Source organism: Aedes albopictus, chromosome 3 (genome assembly GCF_035046485.1).
Source record: "Aedes albopictus strain Foshan chromosome 3, AalbF5, whole genome shotgun sequence".
In the NCBI taxonomy this organism is placed as follows: Eukaryota; Metazoa; Arthropoda; class Insecta; order Diptera; family Culicidae; genus Aedes; species Aedes albopictus.
This window is the reverse complement of record NC_085138.1, coordinates 443,930,742-443,946,906: the sequence shown is the minus strand read 5'-3', so window position 1 is coordinate 443,946,906 and position 16,165 is coordinate 443,930,742. Positions and strand designations below refer to the sequence as shown.

The 16,165-nt window shown below is 39.1% G+C and overlaps 1 protein-coding gene across 5 annotated transcripts in view; it reads left to right on the top strand.

Annotated features, from left to right (window-relative positions):
* The window catches only part of LOC115254207 (protein nubbin), a 475,087-nt gene extending 459,192 nt beyond the window's left edge, over nt 1-15,895 (top strand). For 2 of the 5 annotated variants that reach the window (XM_062856661.1, XM_062856665.1), the window contains 5 exons: nt 1,270-1,450; nt 2,167-2,223; nt 3,074-3,157; nt 3,327-3,475; nt 14,389-15,895. In XM_062856661.1, the coding sequence (XP_062712645.1) occupies nt 1,270-1,450; nt 2,167-2,223; nt 3,074-3,157; nt 3,327-3,475; nt 14,389-14,525 (608 nt within the window). In that variant the 3' untranslated portion in view covers nt 14,526-15,895. The remainder of the gene's footprint in view (nt 1-1,269; nt 1,451-2,166; nt 2,224-3,073; nt 3,158-3,326; nt 3,476-14,388) is intronic. The other 3 variants (XM_062856662.1, XM_062856663.1, XM_062856664.1) reach the window with 3 other exon arrangements.
* The last annotated feature ends 270 nt before the right edge of the window (nt 15,896-16,165 follow it).

Sequence of the window (16,165 nt, the reverse complement as noted above, 5' to 3'; positions counted from 1 at the left end):
ATCTCTTGGAGGCATCACTGAATCTATATGGAAGAATCTCTGAAGAAACTTCTGGAGAGATGTAAATGTGTGTTCTAAGAGTTGAGAAATCAATTATTGTTTTCAAACTCTTGTGATAGTGATCGTGACATTTTTTTTATCTCAACTTTATGTAAACTTAATTTTGTTTGTGCATTGAACATCGGCGCGAAAAATGAAAATCAGCGGCGTGACAAACAGCGGCGTATGGCGCGCCGCCGATACCTTGGTCGGCGTCGGCGTGGGACAAAAAGTGTCGGCGGCGGCGGCGTGGCGCGGCGGCGCACAGGTCTACTGCAGTGTTTTTCGTCGGGGAATCCTGGGATAACTTCTGGAAATACACCTAGATGTATTTTTAAATACTCCAGAAGTTCCTTCTGGAAGTTTTCCAAGAGTTTCTTGTAAGCGTCCATTGGAAATTGTTTTCATGAATCTTCCAGGTATTTTTAAAGAATTCCCTAGATGTTTTCTCTGGGAATTCTTCAGAAGCTCTTCAAGACATTTTAAAATCGTATTCTCCTAGTAATCGTCTGAAGAACAATTTGAAGAAATCCTCATAAGAGTTGCATGGACAACCGCAGCAGGAATTAATGAAGAAATCCCCAGATGACATACCTGAAGTAAGAGACAAATGGGATTCCTAGATGATTTCGCAGGTGAAACTACAGGATTCTCAGATAAATACTTACAAGAATTTTTTGAAACGGAGGAATACTCAGGAAGAGTTTCTGGAGGAATCTCCACAAAGAATTCTTGAAGGATTTTCTGGTTGGAATTTCATTAGAGGTACCTGAATTCTTGGTGGAATCCCAGATGGAATTCATCGATCAATCTACAGATTGAGTTTTTGAAAGAATGCTACATGGAATTACTGGATTCTTGAAAAAATCCTTGAAGAAAACCTTATCAGGAATTGTTGAAAAAAAAAACCGCAGATTTAATTGCTTTAGGGATTCCCAGAAGCAACAAACACCAATGAAGCTGCCCCGACTCAAAAGCGCTAAAAGGAAACAAAAAATGAAATGGCAGGTTGCAGCAATTGCATCCTTCAGGATTAATATGTTGAAGTCTTATATAAAAATTAATAACAACAAAATAGCTTTGCAAAATATAAATTGCACCTCAAACATAAGAATACTATTATGCATAGGCACCATACAAGCTACACAAACACAATATACAGAAAGCAATACTTCAATATCCGTTAAACTATACTAAATACCTAAAAAACTACTTGTCCCATCTCAACAGATGAACTTACAATCAACCAAACCAACTGCAACGTCGTCGACGGGATCGACCTGGACGACATCAAGGAGTTTGCCAAGGCCTTCAAGCTGCGCCGGCTCTCGCTAGGCCTCACACAGACCCAAGTAGGCCAAGCCCTGTCCGTTACCGAGGGACCGGCCTACAGCCAAAGTGCCATCTGCAGGTAAATGTTCCGTGAAAATTTCATTTGTTTTTCTACTCCTTCCCAACCAACCAACCAACCCAACACTCAATCCGGCTCTTAATTCGCTCGAAAGTTTCGATTCCCGTGTCTTTGTTCTACGCCTTCACCCCCTGCTAACCCGTCCGCGCGCCACGCTTGTAATTTGCATATTATTCGTCGTCCTCATTTTGATTAAATCACCACAAGGTTCGCAAATTACGGGCTGCGAATAATTTTTGAATAATGTGAGGGGGTGGAGGAGAAGGGGTAGGACAGACGCCGCAGGTGAAAGCAAAGAAAAATTCGGAAAAAGGATTACACCTCAACAAAATGAGACAGAATGAGTGAAAACGGTGCCAGGACATTGTTCTTCCTTGTTTATGTTTCATTTACGTTAATCATTATTCATAATCAATGGACTAGCGGATTAATTTATCGTTTTTCTTTCTTTCGCTCATCTCTCTTTTTTTTTCATTCGGGCAACATTTGTGTTTTCTCATGTTTTCACCGCATTCGAAATCACACACGTATCTACATCATATCTTCTCGCTCCATCGTGATATTTTCCGTTTTTACGAATGCAAACTGCTACGTCACCACCGTTCCTGCTGCCCCCCGCCGCATCATCACCATGGTCACCGCCGCCTACTTTTCTCTGTGTGTGCCACTGTGCCAAAATGCAAATTTTCCCGCCTGACTTGGGGTCCAACGTGCAGCGCCCTCGCCGCCCAGATGTACTGTGCAGCCCAGCTCTCGTCGCAGCAGCAGCAAATGTATGTATTTTGTCAACTCTTACTTTTTTTTGGGTTTTCCATTCTTAATCCTTTCAACTATGTAGAGGAAATGGTTGTTGCTGTTTTTATTTTCATTTGTTTGTTTGTTCAGTGTGTGTGAACTTTGGTCTGTACTACTTTTATTGGCTTTCTGTTTCACTTGGCATCACGTTTTATCATAGAAATATCTAGTAGCTTGGCTTTAATCCAACTTATTCTTGGTTAAGAAACCATGTGAGTATGTGAAGGTGTTCTGTATTGGTATATATGTCGAATACATTTTCATTGGTGATGGCTCATACAAACAGGTGGGTTTCACTTTTTGTTGCATGCGAAAAAAATACACTTGACAAATCAAAGCCTACTTATTGTGTGATTAACTCCATGGTTTGCTTCAATTATGTTTCATTATTTTTTATTTTGATCATCCAAGAATTGGCCAGGGCATTGTTTTGCTTTTTTGTTTGATGTGTTTTAATGTTCATTTTTCAAAACTGTTCAAATCAAATTTTTTTTCCATACTCAATGTCCTGGCAAATTCCTAGTTTCATACAAAATTTAAAGACAAAACCCTCTCACTGAATTCTTACCTCTACTGTTTGCTTTTCGTTCTGATTGGAAACTGTAAAATCTTCGATGACTCGAAACCGACTCCTCATTTGATTGGACCTTTTCTCCTAATGTATTTTCGTCTTGTTCTTTCTTCCTTTCATTTGTTGATAAACACCAAAATCACACTCGAAACGTAATAATGATCCTAATCACTGTCACACGAACATCCGTGGTGTTTTGCACCCCGTGCTACCCTTAACCGATCATCTTCCATCCACCACAATTGGAATAACCAAAGGTTTGAAAAACTAGACATTACTCCCAAAAGCGCCCAAAAGATCAAACCGGTTCTGGAGCGCTGGATGAAGGAGGCTGAGGAAAGGTACGTTGGTTTGTTTGCATTTGTGTGTGTATGTCTCGATCTAAGAAGGCGTTTTCTTGCTTTTAATTCAAATATCGCGCATAACTACTGCGTTTTATTGCCAACTGTTTTGTTATTCAAATTCGACTGCATCTGTGTATTAATGACATGTGGTGTTGTTGTTTTGCAGTCATTCGTCCCGCTTCAAATCGGGCCAGAACCATTTGACCGACTTTATTGGGGTGGAGCCTTCGAAGAAGCGGAAACGAAGGACGTCTTTTACGCCACAAGCGTTGGAATTGTTAAATGGACATTTCGAGCGGAATACGCACCCGTCTGGTAAGTTGAACGTGAAATACGCAGACTACACTGAAACCTCAATTTATGCCCACTTTACTTCAAAATTTCAAACAGCAATAATTTATGCAACCTAGCCAAATAAATCTACAGGGGATAGACAAAATTATCGGGGCTGGCAATAATTTCTCTTTCAAAAAATCGTCAAAAAGCTGCAACTTTTCGAAACGTGCATCAAAAAATCTAATGAAAAAAAAAAGAAATTCACTGTGACTTGATCATCTAGTTGTGTATCAATGTTCCTAATTTGAAAAAGATCGGGTTATAGGGAATCGCGCCACTTGGGCGGTGGCTTCTATTTTCGTCTGTTTTCCGCTATAACTCAGTCAAATTTTAATCAATTGACACAATTTTTGGAATGCGGTGAGATAGATATAGTATCTATCCGTGTACAACATTTCAAGCCAATTGGTTCAAAATTGACTGAGTTATAGTGGGAAACAGACGAATATAGAAGCCACCGCCCAAGTGGCGCGATACCCTACTACATGAAGTAAGAAATATTATAGAAAAAGCTAATATTAACCAATAGCTAGATTGAACTGTTATATCTCCGGATTCAATTCACCGAATGCAATAATATTATGCCTTTTTCTAGAACCTTTCTAACTGCATGTAGCATAACCCGATCGTTTCCAAATTTGAAACATTGATACATAATGAGTTCATCAACTTACAGTGACAATTTTAGATTTTCGAAAAGTTACAGCTGACCAGTTTTTTAGTTATAGTTGGCCATTTTTTTAAGTGGAAATTTTGCCTCTATCCCCTGTATTTGAACATGTAGAGCATTTCCAGTCAAAAAACATGAAAAAATATGCCATTTATAACTCCATATTTTTTAAATTTGATGAAGATTTTGTTCATATGCTGGATTTTGTGAATCATTTGCAATTTTATCAACACATTTTTCCTCACCAAACTTTTGAAAACGGCGTATGAAGAAACCCTGATTACCGTCGATAGGGGTGACAATGGGTCTGGGGGGTGAGATTGGGTCAAAACGCAGAAACATAAAATTTGAAATAGCTCATCAACTATCGCTAATTTATGTTGAAAACTTTATACTATTTCAAAGAGGAGATGTTTTCACACGTCATGATGCAGAATAAGATGTTTAGCAATAATGTTTTTTTTTTGTTAAATTTATGGCTAAACTTATATGATGAAACTACTGGTGAATCACTCTGAAAAAATTCCTCTATCGTAATGTTTCACACGAGTACCTCACCATAAATTTTCTTATAATTGATTAGCAGTAGGTATTACCTGGTTGATGCAATGAAAAACGCGGGCTGTCATCGCTCTTTTTATTCAAAACTTCAATATTTTCGACCCAATGTCTAAATATTAAGAATGGGGGTGAGATTGGGTCAGGCAAGTTATCGAGTGCACATAACCTTAACTCAAAATTCAACTTGTTATCCAGTACCCATTTGACGTTAGAGTGGTGCCATATTTACCGTATCTTCATAAAAGCCCACTTTTCTTCGAAAATATGTCGAAGAAGTGGCAAGCGGGAGTGTTCATACGTTTAGTGCCTAAAATCATTTATAACAATAAACCCATGCGTTTGGACAGAAGAATAAATCTACTAGAACTCATACAAAATTTATTTAAAAAAATCCGCTTTAATGTTATTGCGGGAGAGGGTCTAATAATATGAAATTTTGTGTAACATAATATTTAAACGACCCTCTATCTTGAGATGGAGTTGCCAATGATCATAAGAGTTTATAGCGGGTTTGGTTAAACATTTCTTATGCAGTATACTAAAAATATCATGTTTTTTTTTTCAGTCGATCTTCCAAGGCGCCACTCCCTCGTTTTAATCCTCCCCCTCCTCTCATGGAGGTTGAAACATTGGATGAGGATGGTGGCTAAAAATGGCGCATACAAACGTAATTTTATCAAATTTCAACCATTTTTTCAGTTGTATTAGCCCTTTTAGGTGGATTAATCATCTTTTAAAATTACATAAGTTTTTATTCGTCATGGTTACAATGTAATTCAAGAAGTTTTGCTAGATATGTTCAATAAAATTAACTTATATTCTTGGATAGGCGATTTCGAATACTTTGACCCATTCTCACCCCCTCTAAGGGGTGAGATTGGGTCAATTTTCAATCATTTGTAGTTTAGTAAGCAATAATGTGATACTTTCTTGCTAAACTGCCATTACCAGATAGAAGAGTATACATACCGAATAAAAAGTTATTCCGACTTCAATTGTATTTGTTATTTATCAAACATTCTTTGAGTATCCTTTTTTGACCCATTCTCACCCCCAACGACGGTATCTTAAAAAAAAACTCGAAAAAAGTTTGTTCGATTGTAATGGTGCTTTCAAAGGTGTTCAAGGGATATTTAAAAGAACTAGAACTAGAAAAGAAAAACTAATACACTAAGAGTAATATTCATCACGGTTCTGTGTTAAATGTCATACAAAGTCAATTTTCCAAAAACCTGACCCTTCAATTTTTTCCATTATTTTTCTGTAGAAAGTTGACTTTTTGTCTCAAAATGTGTCACTAGACAGAAGATAGTCCAATGTTTTTCATGGATTTCCAAAACACAAGAAAAAAAGTTTTTGGGATTTCTGAAGCCATTAGTAGATTCTACAATCTATATAAATAAAAATGGAATGGTGTTTGTATGTCACGAATAGACTCGGGAACGGGCCAACGGATCTACACTATTCTTTCAGTGTTCCATTCGTGCAGGACTCCGACGTGTTCGTACGAAAAAAAAAATAATTGAGAAAATCGACCGGGAACGCACCGACAACGTATGAAATTCCATTTTGCGGGGCATTTTTGAACAGAGCTACATGTCAAAAAACACAGTAGGCAGGCAAAACGACGTTTGTCCCCCCGGCAGTTTCTAATAAAAACAAATTTATTAGCCTACATTCCTACATCGAACCGTATCAGTAGGTCAGCTCCAGAGGCATGGGAAATTTGTACATTGAACCTTACTTCAGGCTACAGCAAATTCAAAGAAAAGAAATAACAATGAAATGTATGAAATTTTTTACTGTTTTAGTAATTATTATTTTTTACACGTGAACTTTCAGACTGTCTCGAACAACATTTTACAAAGTCCAAATATTATATTACATTTATTTGTTTAAATTTGTTGTTATTTAAGAACGGACCACTGTAAAAAAAAGTATTTTTTCAAAGAAATTGTAAGCAAACTCAGGTTAAGATATCGAAAACAAAAAATGTTTCTTTCGGCGTTCTCGTTAGGCGATGAAAAATGAAAATTAAAAAAAAGTTAAATGCCTTTCTACAGAAAAATAATAAAAAAAAATGAAAAGCATTGTTTTAGAAAATTGAATCTATGTGACAACTAAAATAGATCCGCGACGAATATTACTATCCATGTATTTCTTTTTTCATAAAAGTTTTTCAAAATTCCAGGCGCATAATTTCAATCCGTCAAAATGCTTTCGAGTTACCATTTTTTATTTTGTAAAAGAATACTAGGTTTTCTTCATGCACCGTTTTTAAAAGTTAGGTAGAAAATATCACAATAAAAAAACAAATAACATGAAAAACATCATCATGAAAACAGTTTCTGGTAGAAGTGCTTTATTTATTGCTAGCAGTTTTAGGAGCAGTACTTTGAACGTCAAACGGAAATGAAACCGAAGAAAAAAAAAATAACAAAGATTTTGATAGAAGGGTACTTTTTGCCTTGAGGCGAAACTTAAAGCATTTTCTCACTTTTTGGGTTTTTATTAAGGTGAATATAACGAAGCCACGCCTCGAATTTTTAAGAGCACAAATCTGAGACACCAGAAGACGGATTGCGCTGAAAAGTTGATCGATTGGAGACCCGCTGGTGGTGACCAATCGATCAACTTTTCAGCGCAATCCGTCTTCTGGTTTCTCAGATTTGTGCTCTTGAAAATTCGAGGTGTGGCTTCGTTATATATTCACCTTAAATAATGAAGCAATATTTTCAAAATTGGTTTTCGTACACAGTTAGAGGAAGGATCAAGGTATCTCCTGTTTTTTTTTTCAGGTAGAAAATGGTTTTCGATTTTAAGGAAGGAAGCACGACACTAGACAATGGATTTAAAAGCCCAGTGTGGTACAGCCAAAAACTTTTCCTGACAGCTGCGGGGGGAATCGAACCCGCGCTCCTCAGCACGGTGCTGTGGGGTATGAACAAAGCTGAGTAGCATTCCCCATGCGTGTATTTCCCCTAGCAAGCATCAGTGACAGCCAGCACCATGACGGGGTCGTCGTCAGTGTGATGCTGCCTCATTGACGAGTGGACTGTTGGCGGAGCAAGACGCCATCACCGTGAGGTTCCGTATTATGCCAAGTGATTCTACTGCAGTTTGCTAAGATGGCTGGGAACGGATTATTCCAGTGAGTTGCCCGGTATTCACATTGGCGATCCTGCCAGGAGTGCATCATAATCAATAACAAGTTAATCATAAAATAGGTAGAATCACTTGGCATAAAAACAGTGAGAGAAAACAAATCGTTTTGGTGTGTGAAGTGTGTGGTGGTGCTGCAAACACAGTGAAGTGGGTGTTGCAATTCTGCGGTTCCTGACGAAAGCTAGAGCGCGGAAAGTTTTTTTTCCAACCGCGTTCTGTTTTAGCCTTGGTTCTAGCACAAACACATGAACAAAGGCGCGGTGACGTGGTTGATTTTTGTTGTCGACTGGTAGCACGCTGTGGATAGGTGGTCGGTCGATGATTGCATGCATGTTTCTTCATGTTTCTCCATGCTTCTTGCTCGGCATGGATGGTCGCGCTTTCGTTGATTCCTCGGATCGTACATGCTCGTGTTGTCGCTCGGTTGAACGGTAAATGCAAACAGGTTGATGTGCATGATGGTAGAGGTGTTTGACTATTGTGAATGTTGTCGTAAAATACTCGCGGCGTTGGTTGGTTGGATTGGTTTTTGCTCGGGTTTTTGGTTGGGCAAATTAATGGCGTATCGAACCGCCGAAAATTTTTCTGCATAAGGAAAATGCAGGGACGTGTAATGAAAACCGTCCAAGGAAACGGCATTTTTGAATAACCGCCGAAAATTATTCTGCATAAACAAAATGCAGGGACGTGTAGTGAAAACCGTCCAAGGTAAAGGCGTTGTTGGATAACCGCCGACAATTTTTCTGCATAAGGAAAATGCAGGGACGTGTAATGAAAACCGTCCAAGGAAACGGCATTTTTGAATAACCGCTGAAAATTATTCTGCATAAAGAAAATGCAGGGACGTGTAATGAAAACCGTCCAAGGTGAAGGCGTTGTTGGATAACCGCCGACATTTTTTTCTGCATAAGGAAAATGCAGGGACGTGTAATGAAAACCGTCCAAGGAAATGGCGTTATTGAGAAACTGCCGAAAATTGTTTGCATCAGGAAAATGCAGCGATGTGTAAAGAAACCCGTCTATGGAAATGGTGTTGCATGATAACTGCCGAAAGCTGTGCGTGAGGAAAATGTAGGGATGTGTAATGAAATCCGCCCATAAAAATTGAATATCGTAAAACAGTTTAAAATTCAAAGTACGCAATGAAAACATATCTACTGAAAATATGTTGTAGAACCTCTTTCAAACTCGTTTTGTAGAATCTATTTTCGTATAATGAAGGACATTTGTGTGTTATATATGGTCCATCTGTACCATCACATTGAAGCATTGAAAATGGAGTTGTATGATATACGGAAACTTTAGTCTGATAAATCTCAAATTCGTTAATCTCTTGTTTTTTTCTTTTTTGACAAATAATTCTTACAAAATATGTTCGTTTTCGTTGAATGCGTCGAATTTTCGCAATCGTGAATAACGATTGATTTGAGTGAGAGAAAAACAGGGCCGGCTACATAACGAGACGAGCGCTTGAAGGAGAGAAGACGCATCACCCAACTGCGTGTGTTGTAGTTATTTTTATTGGAGCTCGGCAAAACTCCATAGATGATCGGTTAGCATTGCAAGTTATCAATCAAATGATATAGGTTCGATATTAATAAAAGTGCGTTTACTAAACAAAAAAGTAAATGTGGCCATTCGTCTTAATTCTTCTATCTTGAAGTGTATCTTTTTGCATAGGTGCCATAAGGATGAAGAGAACGAAATTGAGGGTTTGAGCGTAAAAATAAGCCTGCTAGTAAGAAAACTTTTTTTTTTCGGAGAAGAGGGAGAATGTGGGGTATGAACAAAGCTGAGTAGCATTCCCCATGCGTGTATTTCCCCTAGCAAGCATCAGTGACAGCCAGCACCATGACGGGGTCGTCGTCAGTGTGATGCTGCCTCATTGACGAGTGGACTGTTGGCGGAGCAAGACGCCATCACCGTGAGGTTCCGTATTATGCCAAGTGATTCTACTGCAGTTTGCTAAGATGGCTGGGAACGGATTATTCCAGTGAGTTGCCCGGTATTCACAGGTGCGACTAAGTGGTTGTTGACACTAGGACTCGCCGCACGACCACGAAGCCACACACCTAAAAAATCCAGGAGAGAGCTTAATCCTTCTGCTAACTGTGTATGAAAACCGATTTTGAAAATATTGCTTCGTTATTGAATGAAAATAAAATACAAAAAAAAATGAGAAAATGCGTCCAGTTTCACCTTAAGCAGCTTTTTGGTTGACGAGCTGTATCATCTCGGATACTTATGATCAACACTAATACACTGGAACCTATTTGTATACCATAGGTTAGAGATGAAAAACTTAAAAATGTTTCAATGGGTTTCAGAAGCTTTTAAGGGGTTTATGACATATACTCCCTGAGACGCCGCTGAATCCTCCAAGTACCTCTCTGAAGCCCTTTGAGACACCCTCAAACGCTACTATCACCCCCTAGAGTGCTCTGGAGAACCCGTGGAACTCCCCTGATACTCCCTGAAACGATTCTGCGACCTCGTAGTACCCCTTCTCCTCTGAAACCCGTCGTGTTCCCCTGATACGCCCTTGAGACCCCCTAAAACACCTTTAAGACTTTCACGAACCTCCCTAACTCCCTGGAACCCTCGAAGCCCTCACTAATGCCCTGACTTCCTGAGACCTTGCAGTGCTTCCCGTGAAGCCCCCAGGATCTAAACCACCCCTGAATCCTCATGAAACGTGCCTAGCCCCATGTTCTCCTCAAATACCTCTTAGGACTCTCTAAGACACCTTAAACTCTCCGGATGTCCCCTGGAACCCTTCTGAGATCACCTGAACGTCCCTAAGATCACCTAAAACGCCACTTAGATCTCCTGGCCGCTTCTTAGACCCTCTGAAAGATCCCTGAGATCTCTAGGTACTCTCTTGAAAACTTCTGGGACCTCTGGAATACCCCTGAGACCCCCTTAAACTCCTACGAGAATTCATGAAATCCCTTCTCTGAAACTCCCCTGAAGAGCCCCTGCAGCCCTCTAAAGCCTTCTGAGACTCGCTGAAAAGCACTCGAAATGCCCTGAAGTGCCCATGAGTTCTCTGGAGCCTTCTGGAACCCCCTGAGGCCCCATAGGAGCCTCCTTCCTTAAAACATCCTTAAAACCTCCTGATACCACTTGAAACTCATTGGGATCCTTTAGAAACACCCCTAAGATTTCTTGGTATCTCCCTGACACTCCCTGGGACCACCTACAGCGCCCTGGAGACTGCCTTAATTCTTTGGAGCCGAAGGGGTCAATATGACCCCAGCAATGAAACCGAGCATTAGAAACATGTTCGAGGCCAGCGAAGTGGCGACAGTGAAGGCAAAGTGATCCGGCTCCAAAGGGTTAAACGCCCCCAAGACCTCCTAGTACCCCTGGGCCTTGAAACGCCCCTGGGACCCTCTGAAACGTATGGAGCCTACTTTGAGCGCCTTTAATATCCGCTCAAACGCTTCTAAGACCCCTTAATCTTCCTTGATACCCACTGGAGTTCACTGGAACCTCCCTGAAACCTCTTGATGTACCCTTGAGATCTCTTGATACCCCCTGAAAACCCATGGAGCGTTTCAGGAGCGCCCTTGCAACACCCCTTTTAAGTTTCCTATTAACACCCTCTTAAAGTGCACAAAAATAAGCTTACTATAAACGACAGCCTATTGATTGCACCCATAAGAAGCTGGAATGCCTGCCCCCATAAGGAGCCGAAACTTCCGAAAGCAACGGCTGCAATTTTCCACTATTTTGTATTTCATACAAAACGTAATCTGAACGAATGCTCGAAAATCTGTACAATACAAATGTATCTGTATAACATCATTTCTCCAAAAAAGAAGTAAGGGATGTTCAGAAGGGTTTCAGGGGGTTTCAGTTGGTCTCAGAGGCGTTTCAGTGTTTCTAGGTGCTTGAAATTGGTTCCAAGAGTTCGCAGGAGGTATCCGGTGGCAAAGGCGCTTCAAGGATATCTGGGTGGTTTCAAGAGACCCACATACTTTTAGGGAAGTACCAGTAAATCTAAGGGGATCTCAAAGGCATTTAAGAAAGATCAGGGGGATCCAGGGGATTCCAGGGAGCCTCATGAGCGTTTTAGGGAGTGTAAAGAGTTTTCCGATAAGTTTTGGTAGGTCTACGTGATATTTCAGAGAGTCTCACAGGGTTTCGGGGCAGTTCCAGGGGGGTTTCAGGAGGTTTCATGGAGTTGAGGGGTTCCTGAGTATCTCAGGGTCATTCGGGGGTGTTTTTGGAGAACACAGAGATATTGTACAGGGTTTTAGCGGATCCAACCCTCTGGAATGCTTCTGAAGTGCAACTTAAAGTCCTTGAATCCACCTTAGGACCTATTAAATTCGCCTCGAGAAATTGAACTCCAAGCTGTGTTTAATAAGTGTTCCATGATTGAATAAAAGTTTCAGCAAGACGTTGATTGAAGGAGATGTATTGAAGGACAGTCTTTTTACCGAAATGAAATTCACATAAAAAGTTGATATTTGTATGTAAAATCTGACACAATTCACACAATTTATTTACGTCAGAAGTTCTTCCATTTAATCAGAATAGTAGCATTCTCTGCGGTTGTAGGACGTGGATTCAATAGTGATCAACTTCATCCCAGATTGCGGTGTTTAGAACATCCAACTCTGACTTATGTCATGAATGTAACTTATGTGTTGATGTAAACTCGGGATATGTTACGCTTCAGTCGGCTCAACCAATCTATAGATAAAAATTGCCCTGATTACATCTGCGGACTATGAAACCATAACTCAAGAATTTTTTTCATTCATGTAGAGTTATCTTAAGTTAATTATTTTTGGGTACCTCAATTAGAAAAATATAACTTAAATGTAAATGATTATTACTCAGAGCAATTGAAGGAATTTGGGTAAGGTTCCACAAGCGAAGCTAGTGAACATTTGAAGTACTATGAACAAAATTCTGGCTCAGCACTGATTCTTCAGTGTCTCCAATAATTACTTTGTGCGACATGGGCCACGGCGAATATGGCTTGTATTTATCCCTTGAAATGCACAGGAATGCTTTGAATCGTCTTGAAACTTCTTAGAACAATTCCCTCCTTCTTATCTCCACCTTCGAACCCAAAGCTCCAAAAGGCGCTCGTAGATTTTCTTTGCACTTCGCGAGGCACAGTGGTCAGATTTAAAAATACCTGACAAAAATTCCTAAATCGTAGTAGTCTGCTAGATTAAGCCTGAATGAATGTTTTGGGACATCATTTAGCTCTCGAATCGATATTTCTGACATTTTCATCATTTCTTCGAACAAAATGTAAAAAAATGGCTGTTTTCCATACAATTTGACAACATACACTGTGGTGCATAATTTATCTGACAAACATTTTCAATGCGCTCAATTTTTGACATGGAACTACAAATATGCTGCATTTTACGTGTACGAAGTACAAAATGTTTTCGTCTCCAGCCCTGGACGTGACAAGGCGTTGAAAAATGTGCAAAAGTGTTTGGACAGCAGAACGCGTGTAAATCAAAGGCGTAAATCAAATCAATGTAAATCAGAGCGTGTCAAAAATTGAGCTCAATTCGTCAAAGCAAACCATAGTTACAGGATCTCAAACTTGTTCATTTTGTATGGAAATCGGCGTTTGTCCGATAAATTATACACCACAGTGTACATATCATCATGGCGTTAATGTTTTGGTAGCTGCAGTTTTCCTTAATCAATTCTGCATACTTGAACGAGAATTTGAACGGAATATACCCGCGTGCAGCAGCCGGGCGTAATTTGTAAGACAATTCGAAGTCGAAATGTAAGAGTTTCTTCTACTAATGACATACAATATAAATTTTGAAGCCTAAAGTGTTATTTTGATCTTTTGCTCCATTGCAGATGTCTGATTCACACAAGAACTTACGAACGAGCTTTTGGAAGCAATTGATTTACTTATATTAATATACTTTTGTAGTGGTTGAACTCGCATGTGTTCTTTATCAAAAATTCATAAATTTTTCGATCAGCAGCTATAAGATGCAATAAGATACAAAATCAATGTTTCCAAATTATTTTAAAGCTAATCAATGCCACTGTTACTATAGGTGAATGATCGATGTACTGTGACTCATTAAAGACTTGTTCAAAAATTTAATTTCTGACAGCTTTTCTCAAAATTGGACTTCTGTGTAAGGCCCCCAAATTTCATTAGGCCTTGACTCCTGAAATTGATTTGCAACTCGGTGCAGAACTCGATTTTTACAGCACTCGTCGTAATTATCCAACTCCGCAAGCCTCGTTGGATAAATGTACGACTCGTGCTGTAAAAATCTTCAATCTGCACCTTGTTGCGTAAACTACTATTACACTCTTATTCAATTTACACACCAACCGTTTTTTAGTTTGCGTAAAAAGAGGTTTCAGCGTCCTAAGAATGTGAACTTCTCTTGGTGAATGTTAACATAGGGATTATCAAAAAGTTCATCATCCCCCTCTGCACAACAACCATTAATTTTCCATTTGATCTTATCTCTTCCAGGAACGGAAATCACCGGGCTGGCCCATCAGCTCGGTTACGAGCGTGAGGTGATCCGGATCTGGTTCTGCAACAAGCGGCAAGCCCTCAAGAACACGGTACGAATGATGTCGAAAAATTTCAAAATGGAAAGCTCGTAAGCAGGGTCTTTGTTTTTCGGTTCAATAAACGCGGATTTAGTTTCGTTACAAACACGTGCCATTTGTTTTGAACATAGTTTAGTTTTGCTTGAACTTTGAAAAACTTTTTTATGGAAATTTTAGTGAAATTTATTGATTGAGAGAAAGAAGTTGCTATTTATTTTAAGAGCACAAAATATTCATCACTTTATTAGTTCAATTAGAGCAGCTGCGAAACCGTACTTTCTAATAGTTTTTGATTAAGTTAGAAATGATGCAACCAAAGTTCCTATGAAATTAAGTATAAGAGTTATAAAACAAATGATGCTAACACATTTTATAATGAGCAAACAATATAGTACTAGTTGTATGAAATTGATCGATTTACGTTTATCTAACTTTCCCACATTCTTCTTTGTTTGAACAGTTGAAAATTACTCAGTAAACAAAGTTTCGGACTCACGAAAGGTGCCAAAAAATCTTCATCTACGTCAGCAGAACGTGCCATAGCGCTTAGTTGCAATTGTTTTTGAGAACTTTAAGGAACAAAAGCCATCGTATAGTTTAGTTTTATCCAGATGTGAAATATGAGAAAATAAGTATTCTTCATGACATGAATACAAAAAAGAAACAATTCAATTATTTCTTAAACTAAAGTAAAACGAGAAAAGTTCACATTTGTAAAAGGAATTTGTGTATAGTGAGTCTGTGAACAGCATAAAACGATACGATTAAGAAAACCACAAAAAAAACAAAATGAAAATAAATTGGCAGTACTGAAAAACAAAAACATTTACATCCCTGATTGGCAGCGATCCCTGATTCGAAATTGTCCCTCATTCATGATTCGATCGTCCCTGTGTAACGTATTCGTAAACATCGTCACAATTAGCAGAAGACCAGAAAAATGGCGTCAAATGGTAGCTTTTGTATCTGCACCATAGATCTGATCGGAAAAATTCACACCTCATCGTGATAGGATTTCAGTCATGCACGTAAGCAAACACTAAATCGGTTCATATTGGGTCTAAATTGTAAATATAGTCACCAAATCGGGAAACAAAATCGTCCTAATCGCTGTCATAACTCGCAAACCCGGTGTGTACATTTGTCTCCTCTGTACGTACCATACCTTGTAGAGATCCCCATTCAAATCAGAATATTTAAACGTCAAGAATACAGAAGACATGCGCCTCATAGAATTAGCTGTTTAAGATGAGTGTTTAGTACCCCCGATAAAGGCAGAGGAGCATATTTGATGTGATATGTAACATATACGAAATACTTGTATAGATTTTGACCAGTGATCACAGAGAGGAAATAATTTCTTTACCGAAATCGGAAACACAGATCAACTCACCCACTAATTCAGATCACCCACAAGAAACACATTGCATTTACCATTAGAAAGAAAAACTGAAGATGATTGGGGTGAAATTGAGGTGAGGCGATGTGGCACTAACGGGGGATGGGTTGGGTAAATAGCTGTATGGAGTAAACCTGTGGATATTTAGCTGTATGGAATTTGGAATTCGATAAATAAAACTTTATGAAACAATATGATGTGCTTTTCATTTCATCCGACTATCCATGCTCAACTGTTAATCAGCTTTAACGTCATACAAGAGCAATGAACATTTCACCAAAGTCATCGGTAACCA